At 36.5% G+C, this 19,472-nt stretch overlaps 1 protein-coding gene and 2 long non-coding RNA genes across 3 annotated transcripts; 1 reads left to right on the forward strand and 2 right to left on the reverse strand.

Annotated features, from left to right (window-relative positions):
- The first annotated feature begins 290 nt into the window (after positions 1 to 290).
- grpel1 (GrpE-like 1, mitochondrial) lies at positions 291 to 6,030 on the forward strand. Its single transcript, XM_053495592.1, has 4 exons — positions 291 to 397; positions 2,530 to 2,683; positions 3,874 to 3,955; positions 5,324 to 6,030. The coding sequence occupies exons 1-4, from the start codon at positions 339 to 341 to the stop codon at positions 5,668 to 5,670; spliced, it is 642 nt and encodes a 213-aa protein (XP_053351567.1). The 5' UTR covers positions 291 to 338; the 3' UTR covers positions 5,671 to 6,030.
- Positions 6,031 to 6,126: 96 nt separating this feature from the next.
- LOC128522324 (uncharacterized) lies at positions 6,127 to 9,667 on the reverse strand. Its single transcript, XR_008359268.1, has 4 exons — positions 9,603 to 9,667; positions 8,860 to 8,919; positions 7,100 to 7,208; positions 6,127 to 6,988 (listed from the first exon to the last, which is right to left on the reverse strand). It is a non-coding gene; the product is annotated as an uncharacterized LOC128522324 (long non-coding RNA).
- A 720-nt stretch (positions 9,668 to 10,387) lies between these two features.
- On the reverse strand, positions 10,388 to 12,532 carry LOC128518082 (uncharacterized). Its single transcript, XR_008357563.1, has 4 exons — positions 12,434 to 12,532; positions 12,292 to 12,348; positions 11,940 to 12,008; positions 10,388 to 10,483 (listed from the first exon to the last, which is right to left on the reverse strand). It is a non-coding gene; the product is annotated as an uncharacterized LOC128518082 (long non-coding RNA).
- Positions 12,533 to 19,472: the final 6,940 nt, after the last annotated feature.

Here is a 19,472-nt window from a genome sequence, read left to right on the forward strand (position 1 = left end):
TCCCTACATTAGTTTACTATTTAGTGTGTGACCTAGCACCCTTTTGCACTATTATTAGTGCACTCCTCAGTGAGGGATCTCGGGATTGGGCCCCAAACCGTGCCGTGGTGAATACCCTTCAGTTTCATCACCCTCAGAAAACTCGCCCTTGCTTGTCAGTTGTGCAACCAAACTTCAGGAAGTAATCGCCTTCACACTGAGAGCTGATTGGACGACACCGAACACACGTCACAGCCACGAACGACAGCTATTGGTTATCGGACGCGCCCCGCCCACTTTTCTATCCAGCTCTCAAGTTCAGCCGTCCTCTATGCAGCGCGTGAAAGTTCCAGTTAAACATGGCGGCCTTGTGTGCGCGTGCAGTGAGGCATGTTTTAGCGATTCCGTCACTTTCGAGGTGAGTTTTATTTCTCATTTTGTAATACGGACACTTAAATTAAGACTTTTAATTATTTTACCTTTAAAATAAGATTCCATATGTTATTCTTATGTTGATTCAAAGCCTTCATAGGCCGGTGCAGTTAGCTAACGTAGGGCTGTGTCCCAAATAGCGCACTTATCCCCTGTATCCGTGAGGTGTACCCGGTGTTCAGTGACTGAGTGCTGTGCCCTATCTAGTGCCCTATATAGCAGGTGTGCAGAGATTAGGGACTCGGCCCTGGTCAGGCTAGTCAATACATTAGTGGAGTCTTTTTTTATATCAATTATTTTGTTCTCTCCTCATAAAAGAGTAGTTTTTATGATTTTTAAATATATTTAATTATAATATTATATATTTTAAGTGTTAAAGTTTAGGTTAGGTAGCTATAACTGTTTGTGCTGGTCAATAATAGTTATTATAATAGTAATAATAATAGTAGGAGTAGTAGGATTATTGTTTTTAAAAAAAATATATATTATTAATACTTTGATATTGTGTCCTTTTTCACAAAAGAAAAAAAACTGGCAATAAAATATTTTAAAATAAAAAAAATAAAAAATAAAGCAAACATATAAAGGTTAATTTGACAATAGCTTAACAATCTACGGATATTTAAAGAAATCAAGAAATTCATAATTTTAAAGAGGCAAGAATTATGAGTCAATAAAAGAATAACTGACAATAATAGTTATAATAATAATAATAGGATTAGTAGGATTCTTTTTAAAAAAAAATATTTTTAAGACTTTGATGGTGAGCTTCACTAAAAAAAAATTGCAATTAAAGATTTTAAAATCAAAATAAATAAAAAAAAAGCTAAATTTTGTAAATAAAAAATCTAAAAATTTTAAAGAGGCAAGAATTACGAGTAAGCTGCTTTAACCTGCCAGGTTTAATAACTAAAATACTTGTATTTCACTTCATGAAAACTTTTTAATGATTTAGATACATACATTTTAATATCGACTATGCACTTTAGATGTTAAAAGTAAATTTTTTGAAATACCAAAAACACTAAATAAAAGCAATAGTATAAAATGTAATTTGACTATATTGATAAATGGTAATAAAGGAAGAAAAGAAGTGCGTAAGAATAACTTGTAAGCCGCTTTAACATGCCAGGTTTAATAGCTTTAACATTTGAGTAAATATTTTTGGAGTTTTTTTTAAATCCTATAAACTTTTATTAGTATATAATTTTACCTCATTAAAACATAAAACTTCAATGATATTTAAAGTATATTTTTATATTACCATATGTTAGTTTAATTTAAGAAGCTGGGTAATAATAATATACTTTTTTTTCGTTAAGTACTACTTAATTTATTTTAGTACTTTATTATTTTTATTAATAATTACAAAACAGTCTCCAAAAGATAAGACACTTAAATGTTTTGAAAATTAAAACATCAAAAGCCAAAAAAAAAGGGGGATAAATGGTAGCATGACAGTAACTTACTACGTATATTTGAAGAAATCAGTAAATTCATAAGTGGTAAATAGGCAAGAAATAAACCTGCTTGGTTTAATAACTATAACACTTGTGTTTTGCGTAATGAAAACATGAAGCTTTGATGGTGTAGATTTAAAATATTTAAAATATATACTTTAATTGTTAAAATTTCATTTAAGTAGCCAAGTTTATAAAATAAAAATATTGCAGTTCAAAGCATCTCGCTTATCGTTCTTGCATATTTGTTTTTCTTTTTAATGTAGTTTGTTGTTTAAATTGTTTTATAAAGTCTGTTAGTTAAGTATTACCGTTTATACTTCTGCTATGATTTTTTGTATATTTTAATTTCATTAAAAAAAAAAAATTCTTTTCGAATAGTTTTTTTGTCATCTTTTGTGAAAATAATACACAATGTCAAAATATCATATGTTAAAAAGTATGTATTTTACTAAACCTATTATTATTGACCAGCAATCTCAAACAGTTCTATGTACTTAACGTAAATGTAACTTTATTTTATATTGGCAACAAACAAAATAAGCGTACTTTGCTCCACTCTCATTGGTTCATGTTTTTTTGGACACACCTTATATCCAAAGTTTAGCCTAAATAAGTAAGTAAATAAATATTTTTTTTTCTTCGTTTGCTCTTCCAGGAGGACGCCGCGTCTCCTGTGCACAGCGGCGCAGCAGAAGAGTTCAGGAGGACCGGAGGAAGATGCCGGAGCTCAGAAACCTGAGCAGGGGGCCGCTGAGAAAGTGTGGGCCGAGGAGAAAGTCCAGCTGGAAGACCAGCTGAAGGAACTTACAGTATGGAGAAACACAAAAATACGACATTTTTATATCATTACAATTACATTTTTGTATAACGTATTTATAGTGCAGTTTTATTTATTAATTTTCTTTAAATAACGGTTTATGATGTTTCATTCAAATTGTGTTACCTGAAAGGAAAAAAAGGACCCGCACTCCAGTCAGAGCTGCTGTTATATGAGGGGCGTTCGGGTCAAACCTGGGCCGGTTGTTTACTAAGCGCTGAAAGTTAATTTAGGGCTAAAAATACTTAAATTATAGTTATTTCTGAAACGTCCTACCCCTTTTTTTCCAGCGAGGAATTGCAAGGACTGCTCTTTGGAAAGCAGAGCAGACATACTGTTGAATGTCATGTAAACAGTGACGTCTTACAGGGAGTTTTCATGACGTTCGATAGTAGTTTTTTTATTTGTGGAGAATCCTATTGATGAAAATGACACTAGAGAGGAGGATAAGGAGGAGAGTAAAATGTGAAGAAATAATTAAAGGAAAATTCCACTTCACTTTGACCTCTAAGGATGAAAAGTGAGTGGTCGGTAATTTGTGGAAGCATCAGTGCCACCTGACGTACGCACCCCCAAAGAGCGCAAAACACAGGGATTATATACGCCATGCTAATGTTGTAATGAAGTGCTGAATGTTCACAGGAACGACTGCAGCGAGGGTCCGAACCCTCTCGGCCGGGATCGTCATTCAAAGACGTACGGTCTTCTTTACAACGTTTGCATCGTTCAAATGTTTTACTGCGGCTCAGAGCCTCATCAACGTACTGTGTTAAAAGTCCTCTGTAAACAGTCCATCAGTCAGCCTTCAAGCATTCATTCAGCATAAATTTATTCACAATCGTGATTCCCGTGGCCCTACACGATCCTCAGACAACACGACCTGGGGTTGACTTGAACGGCATTTGTAGAAAATTAATCATCACCTTCTGACCAATCACAATAGAGGGTCTTAATTCTGCTGTAGTGTAACGTGAAATAAATTACATACAATACAATGCAGAGTCTGTAGTTAACAACAGTTATTCATTTTGATTATTAGTGGTTCTGAAAGAAAAAAAATACTAAACAGACTAAGAATGGTGTCAAACACTTTATATAAATAGCGTTAAAAAAAGGGAAGAACACTGTTCTTCAGCTACACTCGGTCTTAAATTAAAATTTTTTTTTTTTTTCTGTTTTCAGGATAAATACAAGCGAGCACTGGCTGACACTGAGAACCTCAGACAGAGAGGACAGAAGATGGTAGACGACGCTAAACTGTACGGTAAGAATGATCGCAGAGGTCCAGGGTTAATCTTTAGCTCTGGTTACTGCATTTCAGGGTTACCTCAGGTTTCCTTCCACCTCCAAAAAATGGAGTTGCTAAATTGCACCCATGTGTGTGTGTTCCCAGTATTCCCCCCTGACCAGTGTTTAGTCAAAGTCTGTGACTAATAATAATAATAATAATAATAATAATAATAGTGACTTTATGGGGGCAGGGTGGTGTAGTGTTAGTGTAGTTAGCACTGTTGCCCCGTGCCTCCAAGGTCGAGGCTTTGATTGCCGCCTTGGGTCTATGTACCTGGATTTAGTGTGTTCTCCCATGTGCTTGGTGGGTTTCCGCAGGGTACTGAGTCTGAAGGCATGCAGAGTAAGCGTTTCCAGTTTGTGTGTGTGTGTGCCCTATGATGGACGTACATACTAGGTTGTTTTAGGCCAAAAACCATGTGGCTGACTGCCGCGACCTAGTGTCATGAGAACGTGGTGGGAAATATGACGTATTTCTAGCCTGAGAAGAAGATCGAAATTCAAAGTATGGGTTCTTGTGTACGCGTCCTGCTTTTACATCATCGCAAGGTCAGAAAACTAATCATTATTACTCAGGGTGTGTTTGTACAGAATAAACCGAATGATCGAGTGTGCTAATGGTTAGTCAATAAAAATATATATTCATTGCTAAAGTATTGAGTGTTTAGGTTGTACCACAGCACACATCAGTTCACAATATATTGTGTATTTAGCCGCATTGTTCGTGAACAGGGGCAGAGCAACAAGTGGTATAAATCTATTAATTACTTCATTTAAAAACTATTTGATCTTCATTTACTTGTTTCTTACAACATTTTTGCCCGAATTCCAGCACTGTTTAAACTGAGATCAATCAGTTGTTTTGTTCACTTCAATTATTAATAGCTGGTTACAACAGATGTTTGAAAAATATGCAGCGCGTCCTATAATTGATTCTGAAGCTTTTGTGTTTCTGCGCGTGTAAATGTTTCATTCTGACTGGAATAGGATTAATAAAGCATTCTAAATATACTCCTGCCTTTGGTGTAGAATAAATCTTTGTGCTGAACTTATTAGCCATTAGTGTGAGTCATGCTATAAAACAAATGTTTATTCCTGTGTTAGGACTTCATTCTTTGTTTTATAATCTTTACAACTGGTGGAACAAACCTCATGCCTGTGTGGAATAAATCTTGGTTTATACTCGTGATTCTGGAATAAATTACAATAACGCCTCATACTGATTTTATTTCCCTGGAATGTAGAATTTTATTCCTGTACTTGGGGAATAAATCTTGAGGTAATCGTTTCTCCAAAATGCAGAATAAACTTTAGTAATTCTTCTTTTTTTTTTATTGTTAAGGAATCCAGGGTTTCTGTAAGGACCTCCTTGAGGTGGCGGATATTCTGGAGAAGGCGACGCAGAGCGTCCCGAAGGAGGAGGTGACCTCGGAGAACCCTCACCTAAAGAACCTGTACGACGGGCTGGTGATGACTCAGGGGCAGATCCAGAAGGTTTTCACCAAACACGGCCTGGTGAAACTGGATCCGGCCGGGCTCAAGTTCGACCCGTACGAGCACGAAGCGCTGTTCCAGATACCCTTCGAGGGCCAGGAGCCCGGCACGGTCGCCACAGTTACCAAAGTGGGGTACAAGCTGCACGGCCGCACCTTGCGACCGGCGCTCGTGGGCGTGGTCAAAGCGCCATAAAAACCCAGAGTTTAGTCAGGTTCCGCCTTGACGCGGTTTGCCTGAACTTGCCCGAATCGTACGGACACTAGAGGACTGATTTAATGTGAATTCTCTTGTATGTATAAAATCAGTTTATAATATCTTAAACATGATGAAGCTATAAGAAGGTGAGAATGTGTCTTTTGTTTAATCTGTGTAACATCCATTTGTGTAGGAGATTATGCTTAACAGTATGTCGTGATAAAAAGACAAGCCAGCGTGAAAACAAATTTTGACAACGCCATGGGGAGGCTGGGATAAAAGGGTCCATGAAAATGATAGTAATCAGGTGTAGTAATGTTCGTCCATGACTTTGTGTATACAAGTATTATTTAAATACCTCTTTGTCCTGTCTTTTGTCTTCACTTACTGCATGCACTTTATAGGAAATGCTCGCTGAACATCGGTTTCACACCTGCTCCCGTGTATCAGTGTTTCCTGAGCTTTATATTACATCTTGTTAAGTCATGTTAATTTATATCCGTCCTATCATCAAAGAAGATACACCAGCTTAGAGGAAGAGGTGGTGGTGCACAATTGTATCTCTACTCTCTAGAAGAAGGGGGGGCGGAGCAAAGGCTGTAATGGAAGTTCTATTCTTTACATGTAAGAACAACATTGCTTTGATTACAGTTATGAAGTACACACATCATGGATTCACTTCACCTTACACAGTTCCCTGATTCCTTACCTGAGCGAGATAAGCAAAGTCTACAGGACATCAAGTCAAATAAATTTACCTTAACAATCCTTGCAGTCCCTCAAAAGATTGACACTGTTGCGGAGGGTTTTTTTTAGACAGTTGTGAGAAATTATCAATAATGATAATGAAAAATGTATGAGTAAAAATATACAGGGTTGTTCAAAAGTCATATTAATGTCTAGAACACCCAAGATGGCTTTAAAACCACCAACCAAACATGGACTAAACCAAACCATAGACCTTAATACCCAACACCAATCGTCTTACTTCTTTAGGCACATTCCCAGTATTAAGACAACCTTTGTAAAGAAATGTGCATTTTTTTTTTATGCAGTTAAGCAAGATATAGTTTATGTATGGCTGCAGGCAGTGATCAGTTGGTCCAAGCACCATGCAGGGGTGTGTGGCACTAGTTTCTTGCTTGTTTTTGTGCAATTAACAAACGTGGTAATGACATGCATGCAGCATCTAACTTAAAACATTTTGCAGAATCACTTGCCGGAGAATCCCCACTCTAGGCAGTTGTAAGTTTTTCCGATGAAATCACGAGCCCACCTTTTAGAACAATCGCTTGTAGTCATTGGGAGAGTAACGCTGCAGAGAAAAGACATTTCCAGTCAAGGCTTATAGTCCAGTTATATAAGTAGACTACACGCTAACGCATTAAATGAGAAAACTGGTTGGTTGGGGTAAATAAAAACTTACTTGAAGGTGATTAGCTCGCAGACATTGCTTAACTTTTCGTCTTGAGTTGTAAAAAATTTAGCTTGGGTTTGATGGAACAGGTAACAGCAGCCCTGTCTTGTGTTTGCATCTGTTTGTCAAGGTCGACATAGAAGATAATCATTGTAAATAGGTTATTTTAGCAGACATCTAAAAACTAAGTTTTAATATTTTGATAAATTACATTCGTGCAGTGGTGGGGCTCTTGACATTTAAGTAATACAGCACAGATCCTCCACCACTTTAATTACAGAATAAAGTGTTTATTGAAAATGATTACACCAAATTGCACACGCAGAAAACACTCTGTACACAGGCTGATTTTGGTTTGTCACATAAATTTTGTGTAAACTCTAGAGACTGTTTTCCGTAAAATCTTTCAGTAGTCCATTAGTTTCTGAAATCCCCAGACCAGTACATCTGGTACCAACAACCACGCCCCAGTTACAGTCACAGAGGTCACACCATTTCCCCCTTCTGCTGTTTGAACATTGATTGAAGCTCCTTATCTGCAGAGGTGTCAAGTAACGAAGTACAAATACATCTACTTTACTGGAGTAATTATTTTTCAGCCGACTTTTTACTTCTACTCCTTACATTTTCACGCAATCATCTGTACTTTCTACTCCTTACATTTTAAAAATAGCCTCGTTACTCCTATTTTATATAAAAAAAAAAAAAACATCCGGATAAATCGCGCCGTCCGGATGGAGGGAATTTGACTGTGGTTGGATGAGAAGTATAAACATACCATTCCGACACCCTATTGGTTGGTATGCGATCCATCGCACCTGCACATGACGTCACGTCACACACTCCAGCAAGGACATTTGAATAAAATAGCATTTTTGGTTGATAAGGTTGTGATAAGTAGACAAAGATGTCCGTAATAGAGACTCAAGATTCGAGCGAAATGTCACAACCAAGCACCAGCGAGGAAGGGAACAGGAATAAGATAGATCGATATAATTTTTTTTTGATGAATCACTTGTATTAATCCTTCATTCTGACAGCACTAATGTTTATTGTAAACAACCACACAAGGGTAATTGTTACTAAGCCTGCCCTGGGTGCACTAATTTTCCTGTATGTTGCCCTCACAGATTCCTGCAGCTAAGCTTGGATGTACATTTACATTCCAATAAAGGTTACCGATGACACGCCTCTGAAGTTTGACTTTTTGCACCATTAAAATACTTATAGGCAACTAGTTCTCGTATCTTCTTCTCCATGAAACATGTTAATGCTCAGTAGTACACATATATGGTTCTTTAATGTATTTGCATTGTACTAAAATGCATTCTTTTTCAATTGCCATATACAGAATCCCAAATCACTATGGCCATTAAAAAATACAACAAAAAAACAACACATTTTTCTTTTTTTGTTTATGAGGTGTTAGTGCAGTATATAGGCCCGTGGCACAGCCTAAGCTTTTATCCTTAATGCTTCTTTCCCCTCACGTTACTTTTACTTTTATACTTTAAATAGTTTTGAAACCAGTACTTTTACACTTTTACTTGAGTAAAAAGCTTGAGTTGATACTTTAACTTCTAAAGAAGTCTTTTTAAACCCTAGTATCTATACTTCTACTCAAGTAATGAATGTGAATACTCTGACACCACTGATCATCTGTGTTTGCGTGATTCGTACACTGTGCTGCTGCACCACAGACTTATAGTTTAAAAAAAAAAAATAGTCTCAGAGTCTGTGATCTGTTTATTGTTTTCTTTGTGTCTTACCTAAAAATTGATAGATGGACATGGGGACAATTACACTACCGTCCTGTTTAGGTGCATAGCCTGGAGTTAAAGTGAAGAAAATAAACAGTCATCAATACACTTTAGACACAATATCATATTTATAATAATCACAGGTTATCTACTGTACGTCAAGTCCGTTTATAGTCTAGACTTTTTTATGACTGTTTTTTAGAGAAAATAATGAGGTGTTATTACCACCAAATCAGCAGAGATTAGTCCTAAGTCTAAAATCTGGAAACTTTATATACATTTATAAATAAATAAATATTTATTTATTTATTTATTTATTTATTGTACTTTAATTCAAAAAGTGAAACAGACACATTCTAGATTTATTAAAGTGTGAAATATTTCAAGTCATTTTTTTGTTTTGTTTTTTGTGCTTTCTTGATCAAAGTGTTTCTGTGTCTGGTTTTGAATGTAAGTTTTGGCAGGCAGTGTTTCTGCCTCTCCTCTCTTTCCAGTTCCAACCTACTTTCACCCATGCGGTTGATTTATGATTGTTAGAACACTTGTTACACAGAGTGATACATATACAGTTAAATGTCCCAGTGGTCTTAAGCTCTATATCACCACTTGTGGAAAGCCTCTCATCCAATCAGATTACTTGGTTGGAACTAATTGTTGTATAATGTGATTTATAGCAGAAATAAAGCTGCATTGATCAAGGAGCGAAGCTGAGATGAGCTCCTAAATGCAGAACTGATGGAGGGAGGACGTACCATTCATCAGACACCAGTCATAAGCTTTGATGACTTTCTGCAACCATTCAGTGTCACGGTCTTCACATAGACCACCAAGGGTATTGATCCTGCAATGAGGGAGTGTAATCTAATTATTAGTCCAGTTATCTATTTGGCAGATTAACCAATTATTTAACTTCTGTTCATATGAGAGCCTGAACAAGTGTTATTCTAATTAAATAATTATACTTATAATTAAATAAGACACTATACCCCTTCAAATTATAGTTTAAGAAGTCATACGATTGTTCTTAAATGTTATCTTCATTATCGTTATCTTTATTCCAGTGTTTTGTGCCACTTCTTCAAAGGTACCTCTAAGCAAAAAAAATTTTGAACATGAGAGTACTCGCTCTTTTTCAGCTCTACAGTGCCTTCTGTTTCTGTTGGTCACTCTGACTTTGTATTTTATCTTATGGAAAAGCTTTCCAAATTACATTCACTTCTTTTGAAACAAATTAGTTCTTGGTATCACTTATGATATAGCAGCTATAAACTGTCACTTGCTTTCTTTTTCTCTTGAAGTTTATAATGAGGGGAAAATATCATATTATATATAATAGAATTCCGTGACCCTGAATACAGGATTAAGCGGTAATGACAATGAGTGAGTGAGTGATGTAATAGAATATTATATATGAGTGCATTCATATAATTGGAATTCAATGATTTGGTGGTTAAAACTGATATATGTAAAAATCCTACTGTAAAATCAGAATGAATGCAGTATGAAATGCAGCAGAAAACTTGCATGTGTACACGCTCTTGACAGGTCACTCTGGTGTCTTCATGTCTTGCTGAGGGTTTGCTAGAAGGCAGTGTGAAAGAGAAACTCACACAACATTCATCTGGGTTTGGACCTGTGTGTTAGTAAGAGGTGAGTTATTAACTAAAATTAAAATTCCCTACAGTATTGTGCAAAAGTGTGAAAAATGCTGTAAAGTAAGAATGCTCTTAGTGCTGATAGTTGGGTTTCGGTAATGAACAAAATGGAAAGTAAAAAAAACAGAAGAGAAATCCAAGTCGAATCAATAGTTAGTGTGACCACCCTTTTTTTCTGCACGATCAGAACTGCCATCATTTCTTTCTAAGTGCACTTACACACAATTTTTAAAGAAACTCAAGCAGGTAAGTTGTTCCCAACATCATGGATATCTAACCACAGATCTTCTGTGGATGTAGGCTGCTGTAAATCCTCCTGTCTCCTCATGTAATCCCAGACGGACTAGATGATGTTGAAGAAAGTTCATAATGACATTGGCTGTATGTTTGGGGCCATCGCATTAATGGTATACAGGGCCAGGGGTAGCTCAGTGGTTAAGGTATTGGACTATGGTTCGGAAGATCCCAGGTTCAAACCCCACAACCACCAAGTTGCCCCTGTTGGGCCCTTGAGCAAGGCCCTTAACTGTTCAGGTGTGTAGTGGGATAAAAATGTAAGTCGCTCTGGATAAGTAGGCAAAAATGCCTAAATGTATTACATGATGGATATCTGGCTGTATTTCCCCTATGTAAATCTCTATCTCAGAAATGCAGTTCCAAACTCTCAAGGAACCACCACAATGCTTTGCAGTTGCCTGCAGACTCTCTTTATCGTACAGGTATTGAACCCTTAAACTAGCTTCCTGCTATGGCCAAATTTTTCTAATTTAAGTCCAGTTTGTGGTTATCACCTAAAACGAAGCACGCCTTACTATTATAGCAATCAACAAAGCTGAGCTAAAAATACCTTTCTCTTTTTCCTTTATTGAGGGTGCCTTTGATGAGACATTGAGACCTTTTTTTCAGTTCTCAGCTTGTTGCATCATTGTTTCTCCCCAACTATAGTCTTTTATAATTAGTGTAAATCTGACCTACATTGTCAATTATGTACAGTATATTTATCAAATGGTTATCAACACTTATTTAATGTATGTTGCATATGTCTGCTAGTGACCAGAGCACTTTCATTATGGGACTTTCAGTTTGCATTAAATGTGTCTGACTCACTGAGTTACTGACTCACTGAGCGCCTGCTACCAAAGCCAAAATGTAGTCACACCAAATAATTATTTAAATTTGATTCGCTTTGCATTTTGTATAGTTTTTTTTTAATTTACAGCATTTCTTCACATCACTGCAATGACATTTAACAAAATTATCAAGATACTATTTTTGGTAGAAAATCAAACGAATAAATAATTCGGTCACTGCAAAATAAGATATTTTGAAGTAGTTTAAATTCAATAATGTTATATAATCAATACAAAATTGGCACAGATTTGTGTAATCCCACTGATACACAAATTAAAAGGACAAAGAAAAACTGTGACTTACGTGAACCTCCTTGTGACGTTGTTGTGTGGTGTTGTTGCTTTGTGTATTCCACTGGAGGTGTAGTTGGAACTAAATGAGAAAAAATGTGCCTTACACAGGACGTCACAAAACTTAAATGACCTTTGAAAGAGAAATGCGCATAACTTGCATAACCTGGCTGTAATAATGATGATGATACAACAGATGAATGAAGCACTTAATATTCACTTTATGTCAGGGTAAAGGATAATAAATAATGTCTATCTTAAATCTGTATATGCATTTATATAACATTTTTCACTAGCATAACATATAAAACATCATATATAACATCTGTATATTAAGAATGATTAATATTGTGAGTTTTTTCCACCTTTCACTGGCTGGTAATGTACATCTCTACTTAAACAGAAGCTGGTCATGACTTCACCTGTGATTGAAACGAGATAAACAGTCAGAAACACACAAAGTGGCGCATAATATGTAAAAAGAAGATGTATTTGTTTTCTACTTACATTTGCTCATTGTATAGCACTGAAAGATCCGTAGAACCAGAAGGAGAGAACGAGAATAAGAGAACATCACTGCAGCTGATGATGATGGTGTGAAAGGTTTCTTATCCTTATTTTATATCACATAAAGGAACCGGCTAATGGTCAAGGCTGAAAACTGCTAACACAGTGACTGCGCTTTGTGGTTATCACCTAAAGTGAAACATGCCTTGCTCTCATAGAAATCAACAAAGCTGAGCTAAAAATACCTTTCTCTTTTTCCTTTATTGAGGGTGCCTTTGATGAGACATTGAGACCTTTTTTCAGTTCTCAGCTTGTTTCATCTTTGATTCTCCCTAATTAAAGTCTTTTATAATTAGTGTAAATGTTACCTACATTTTCAATTACGTAAATTTATCAAATTCTTATCAACACTTACGTTTTTCTGCAGAGCATTTCAGTAAGGGACTTTCAGTTTGCATTAAATGTGCCTGACTCACTGAGTTACTGTCAGTCTGATCTGTGGACAGCTGCTTCCTGTCTTTTACACAAGCTCCAGATAGCTTTGGTATTGGTTAAAGTGTAAGTGGTATTTATTGCTACAGCTTTTCATTTACTTTTATTATTTTTATTTTAATTAACTCATTATGAATGACTTATGACTCCACAAAAATGAATCTTTATCTGCAATAATCTGCTCTTAAATAAATTATCAAGAAAGCACCACGAAGTGTTTTAAATGTGCAGTATAAAATCTAATCCATAAATGATAAAACATTATGGATGTTTCTCTATAATTTTCTTTAAATTAGGAAAATAAATAAATGTCTGATTTCTTTTGTAGAAAACCAACATACTCTGTGATAAATATAAAATAAATGATTATAAACTGAGTGGAGATTAAAGTTGCTAAGGTGCCTTTGAAACATTCCCAAATTTGCTCTTGAGATTGTGGCAAATTCCAGGGAGATCATCAGGAAGTCCTGGCTTTGGTACAGTTCGTTACAGTTTGGAAGAAATTGCAGTCTTTGAAAAAAAAAATAGGGCATGCTTTGAACTTTAAAACTGTTATCAACAACTAAAATCATTGTAGGAGGGCATGATTTATTTGTAGGTATAAAAGGTCTTTGGGAATTTGCTTGGTGTTTATGGTGCTGAATCTGAGGTGAGGTGACTCACTGCAGCTGTGAACACTGTAAACAGTCATCGAGTGGCACGCCTGATTCTTAAAAATCAATGAATAACTCGTCACCCACTTGCAGAAGACATGCATCTGTCTGTGTAAACTGTACACACAATCATTCACCAGCACCACTTGCACATAATGGTTATTATGAATAATGGTAATGAATGGTTGCAGCAGCGAGAGTCCTCACCAGAACCAGAAGATATGATATCTTATCTTCACTCCATTGGCTGCCTGTGAAATTTCGCATTGATTTTAAAATACTACTCTTGACATATAAAGCATTAAATGGTCTCGCGCCGCAGTACCTGAGCGAAATGCTAGTGTCTTACGATCCGCCACGCCTACTTCGATCAAAGGATGCAGGCTGCTTGTCAGTACCGCGTATTATGAAAAATACAGCTGGGGGCAGAGCTTTTTCTTACAAAGCCCCAAAGTTATGGAATAGTCTTCCAAATAGTGTTCGGGACTCAGACACAGTCTCAGTGTTTAAGTCCAGGCTAAAAACCTATTTATTTAGCCAAGCATTTTTATAAATAGATTTGCCATAGGTAAAGGAGCAGATCTGGGGGACTCATGGACGTAGAGTATTATGGTGAACTGGTATGTTTGGATGCTGTCTTCCTCACTCTCATTGATCACTCAGGTTTGCTGACGGTGAGGTGGTTGTTTGCTTTACATGTCAGGAAGCCCTCATGTTTGTGTTTCCTTCTGGCTCTCCCTTTTAGTTATGCTGTCATAGTTAGTCCTGCCGGAGTCTCTGCTTGCACTCTACAGTTAATATACATTCACATTATACATTGTGTGACTGTGACCATACCTAACTGCCATCTCTCCTCTTCTTCTCTTCCCCCCCCTCTTTCTTTTTCCTCTCTCCTCCTGTCCCCCCCTTTCACTCTTTCTCTCTCTCTCTGTCGAGCTACACATGTCGTTCCTGAGCTGACAGTGATCCAGACTCCCTCTGCCCTCCGGACCTGTCTGACCCATCCTGGTGCCCCGCTTCTGGCTGAAGATCTCGTCACATGGATGCCCCGTGTGTCTCTCCGGGATGCGTCTGGTGTCTGGGGATGATTCTCTCTACCTAGAAAATGGTTCTGGCCTTGACTGGTGTTGGCAACTGTTTCTCTGGGGACTTGACAGTTCGATAGTTCATGACTGGAACTTCTTACAAGTCTACCTGGGTCTTCAATAACTACCTGGACTCCATATTAACATCAATTAACATCAGCTATTATAGCTGAACTGCCTCCCACCCTACACACTGTATAAATGCAGATCATTTACTGCTTTCTGTTTCACCCAAATGAGGATGGGTTCCCTGTTGAGTCTGGTTCCTCTCAAGGTTTCTTCCTATTACCATCTCAGGGAGTTTTTCCTTGCCACTGTCGCCCTCGGCTTACTCACCAGGGACAAACTGACTATTCTGATTCATACAAATTCACATTTCATACAAACTTAAATAATTCTTTTGACTGTGTAAAGCTGCTTTGCGGAAATGAAAATTGCTAAAAGCGCTATACAAATAAAATTGAATTGAATAACACTTGTATAACAGTGTTTATAAACTGCAGCTCTAAAAAAGACACATTTTCACAATATGCACAAAATGAAACTCACATATTTTAGCAGCAACCACTGTGGAGACCAGTCCAAACAACATACAGTAAGGGTGTAAAAGGGTAAAAGTGTGTTTTTTATAACTATAAAAATGAAAGAAATAATCAGAGAATTTGGAATTACAATGCATTTCCATTAGAAATAAAACAGAAAAATGTAAAGAAAAAAGTTATAAATATGTTTGTACAATGTCTAACCGTGTTTAAAGGAACAGAGTCATTTCACCAGTGATTTTATTACAAAGGCAAATCAAACAAAATGCATGATTTATAAGGAAGAAATTTACATTTAACTTAATAACACCTTCTGCTGTTGCTGCTAATGTTGTCAAAAATCTATATTAAAACAAAATCATAATAAAATATTCCCCAAGAAAGATGGAAAGAGGGAAGCATTGGCAAAAAAAACCCCAAAACATTTAGAATATGATTTATAACCTCATTTGCACAATATAAACATTTAAATGCAAAGTTGCAGGTTAGGGGCATTCCATCTGTTTTAAATCTTCAGAGTTTTCATTTGGTACTTACTTAAAAAAAAAAACATTTCCATATAACTGGCAAAAAGTAAATGAAGCAAAATTAAACACAAACAATTGTTTTTCAGGTTCAGTTAATTTAATTTAATGAAATAACATTTATTTGTGTTCATAACACAGCGCTGCCAAATTTCCAAATCTGGTGTTAATTAATTTTCCATTACAGCAACTTTGACAGCGGTGCATCAGCTAATCACAGGGTTATGTTAATGTGCTTCATCTAATATGTTATTGTTTCTATAGTAACAGCCTGTTCACAGACTTGTATTGCAGACACTTAACAAATGCATATAAATGTATTTACTGCGTTTTAATAAGAATTGATCGGATGAGTCTGAATAACAAATATTTATCTAACTGCACATTAGGATAGAACAATATTACAATTAAATTGGTTGCAATCCCAATGATCTAAACAGCCATGTTAAACTGTACAAAGAAGAAAAGTAAAGATGACAGACAACAACAAAACAGTGCAAATGATACATAGTAGCCAAAAGGTGGACTATAAGCCTATAAACAACTATAAAAATCACATTATACATTGAACACCAAAAGGGAATGGATCTGTCCATGCCACTTTTTTTTTATGTTCAACTCCCCTAAGTTACAGAATTACAGAAGCCTACAGAAGAGTATTTCAAAGTTAACTTTTCATTGACCTTTATCTTTGAAATCTAAAAGGTTAGATACGTCAAGTGAAATGTCACTGAAGAGCCTGTCAGTTTGTAAGAATAAGAGCGAAATTTAAGACGTTCTTAGAAAGTTAAAGCTAAGGTAATAGACTTATATCACTTAGCAATGGAATCTAAGTAATATCTAAGTGATATTAAAATGATACCTAAGAGACTGGCAAGCACTGCCATCCGAGCACAAGTTATGGGAAAAGTACACAATTCCTGTAGCTGAGTAAAAGTAAAGATGCCCAGGGTAAAAAAGAATTGAGTAAAAATACAAAAGTACTAACCATCAACTTTCATTAAGTAACAAAAGTTCTAAGCTTGTATTCACTCACAGTGCAGGTTTAAAGTGATAGTGAAAAACCTTTCTCGCTCTCTCTCTCTCTCTCTCTCTCTGTGGCACTGTATAATAATTGCATTCAATAAACAACCAATGTTCAACCAATCTGAAGAACCTGGAACAAATCTACCAGAAAAAATGATTGAACATCCCAAACAATATGATTTAACCAAGTACTGGTCTATAGAGGTTAAATATTTACACAAGCAGCATTATTTAACTTCCTTTCCATTTTTTATCATCAGGTCAACAGTCTAAAATAGTTTTAGACCCTTAGCACTGAGATATGATAACACTCAGATCAACAGAGTTCCACTGTCGTTCCACAATGTGCTGCTCGGCACGCTATGCAAACTAACGGCTCTTCGTATTTCTTCCAGGATTACTCAGTCAGTCAGTGTCTTATTTATCAATTCGGATACATATTTATTTATATATCTTTTAACGAGGGCATTTCTGAACATTATGTTTTATATATAGGGTATAAATTGATTTCCCTTATCTAAGTCCATGCATTTATTTTCCTTTTTCATATCTTCATTTATTTCCTTTTTTTTTTTTTTGCTGGCATTGTCATTTTTGTTTTGTTGAGATTTATGTGTCTTATCTTCACCCAGTATTGTGATTTATGGTAATGTCCATTGTACGCACCTGTTCCTTGTTCTGCTCTGTATTTTGTCCTTTGTCTTTGCAAAGTTTTATTATCTTAACTTTAAGTTCAAGTCTGTTTCCTATTTCCGTGTTTCGATTTTTGTGATTAAGGATTTCTCTCATTTAATGCAATCTACCTGGGTTTCAACTCCTGCCTTGGACAATGATTATTGGATTTCACTATGTAAACACAACTAATTTCTTCACGTATCCTGGTTTAACTGCTAAAGCAAGACTTTGCCCAGAGTTAATCCATGAAAAGCTGCAGGTCCTGACACCATACCTGCTCTTCTGCTCAGGCAATGTGCAATGTGCTCCTTACAGACATATTAAACAGCTCTCTGAGGCATGTGGCCATCCTTATGAGCTTTAAGAAGACCAACCTTGAAGGATGAATCATTCTTGCGATGAATCATCCCTATTCTGCCTGAACTGGACTGCTGCCTTATTATACTCATTACACTTTACCCTCTTATCATCAAAAAGTATTTGAAGTGCCACCACACTAGACCCATAGTGTGCCACCACATTAGACCCATAGTGTGCCACCACACTAGACCCATTTCGGTACCCCTACTGTCTCAAGCACAAGTAATGGGCAACGTCCACAATTAATGCACTTGAGTAAAAGCAGAGATAACCTATATCAAATATTACTTAAGTAAATGTACTGTATATGTTTAAAATTAATGCAATTGCACATAATGGTCAGCAGGTGGTGCACTTCAAATACCGCACACCACTGTAGTTCTGTAATGCAACACCATGCAGAAATGTAGTTAGGTAAAAGTACAGATAATTCCTGTACAATATAGTGGAGTAAAATTTTTTTTTAAACTACTCAATTAAAGTACACTATATTATATACTATATGTGAAATATTTTTTATGTACTGTAATGAATTGAGTTTACGTAGTAACCTTTCACATTACATTACATTACAATGCAGTGAAATTATTTTCTTTAAATATCTCACCTTTGTTAAGAAGATGGAGTCAGAGTGCCAGGTGAGATATGATTAAGGGCCTTGCTGAAGGGCCCAACAGTGTCAGTTTGGTGGATCTTGAATTTGAACCAGTGACCTTCCATGTGTAACCACTGCCCCATTCTACCTCTCTCTTTCAGCTTGACAACAAGGACAACTATGTAAGAACGTGGTTCATAGACTTCAGTCCAACATTCAACTCAACAATCCCACAACAACTGATAACTGAGCTGAGGCCTATGGATATAACTACACCCTCTGTATCTGGATTGTAACTGGGAAACGTAATGACTATCACTTCATAAGTGGGTCTAATCAGCAACATTGATGAGTCAACATACAGGAAGGAGGTGAACCAGCACACAGAATGTTATAGAGACAATCTTAATGGTGATAAGACTAAAGAAATGATTGACAACTTCAGGTGGATATAAGTGGACCATTTAGCACTAAACAGCAACAAGCCAACTGTGGAGAGAATTCATAATGGCCAAGGTTCCTGTGCACATGGATTTCCAATACCGCCTGCCTAACCAAGACATGCCTTTCAGTGATTCCACTTCCCGCAGATGCGGAAGAGAGCCAAAGCCCCCGATCCTCACAAACATTTACCAGAGACAATAGAAAGCATCCTGACTAGCTGTGTTACCATCTGGTACAGGATCTGAACATGCTCCAACTGCAAAATCCAACAGCGGATTGTGAGAGGAGCTGAAAAGGTCATTCAGGTCTCTCTACCCACAACTGACATGTTGTACAATAACCACAGCAGTCCAAAAACCTCCAGCATTGAAAATAATGCCTCTCACACCTTACCCTCCTGCCTTCTGGCCAAAGTATAGGAACATCTTCGCTACTAGTGGCACGCTGGGTATTTTATGTATACAGTTTACATGTTCTGTGTATTTAGTGTCCTGAATTAATTAATTCACATGCTGTCTATTTGCATTTTATTCAATCACAGCACGGTAGATATCTGCACTGTTTTTTTTTTTGTTTTTTTTTGTTAGACCAGCTGATTCCATTTAACATTAACCTGACACTAATGCACAACTGAAAAACCTCA

Source organism: Clarias gariepinus, chromosome 1, assembly GCF_024256425.1.
Source record: "Clarias gariepinus isolate MV-2021 ecotype Netherlands chromosome 1, CGAR_prim_01v2, whole genome shotgun sequence".
Taxonomy (NCBI): domain Eukaryota; kingdom Metazoa; phylum Chordata; class Actinopteri; order Siluriformes; family Clariidae; genus Clarias; species Clarias gariepinus.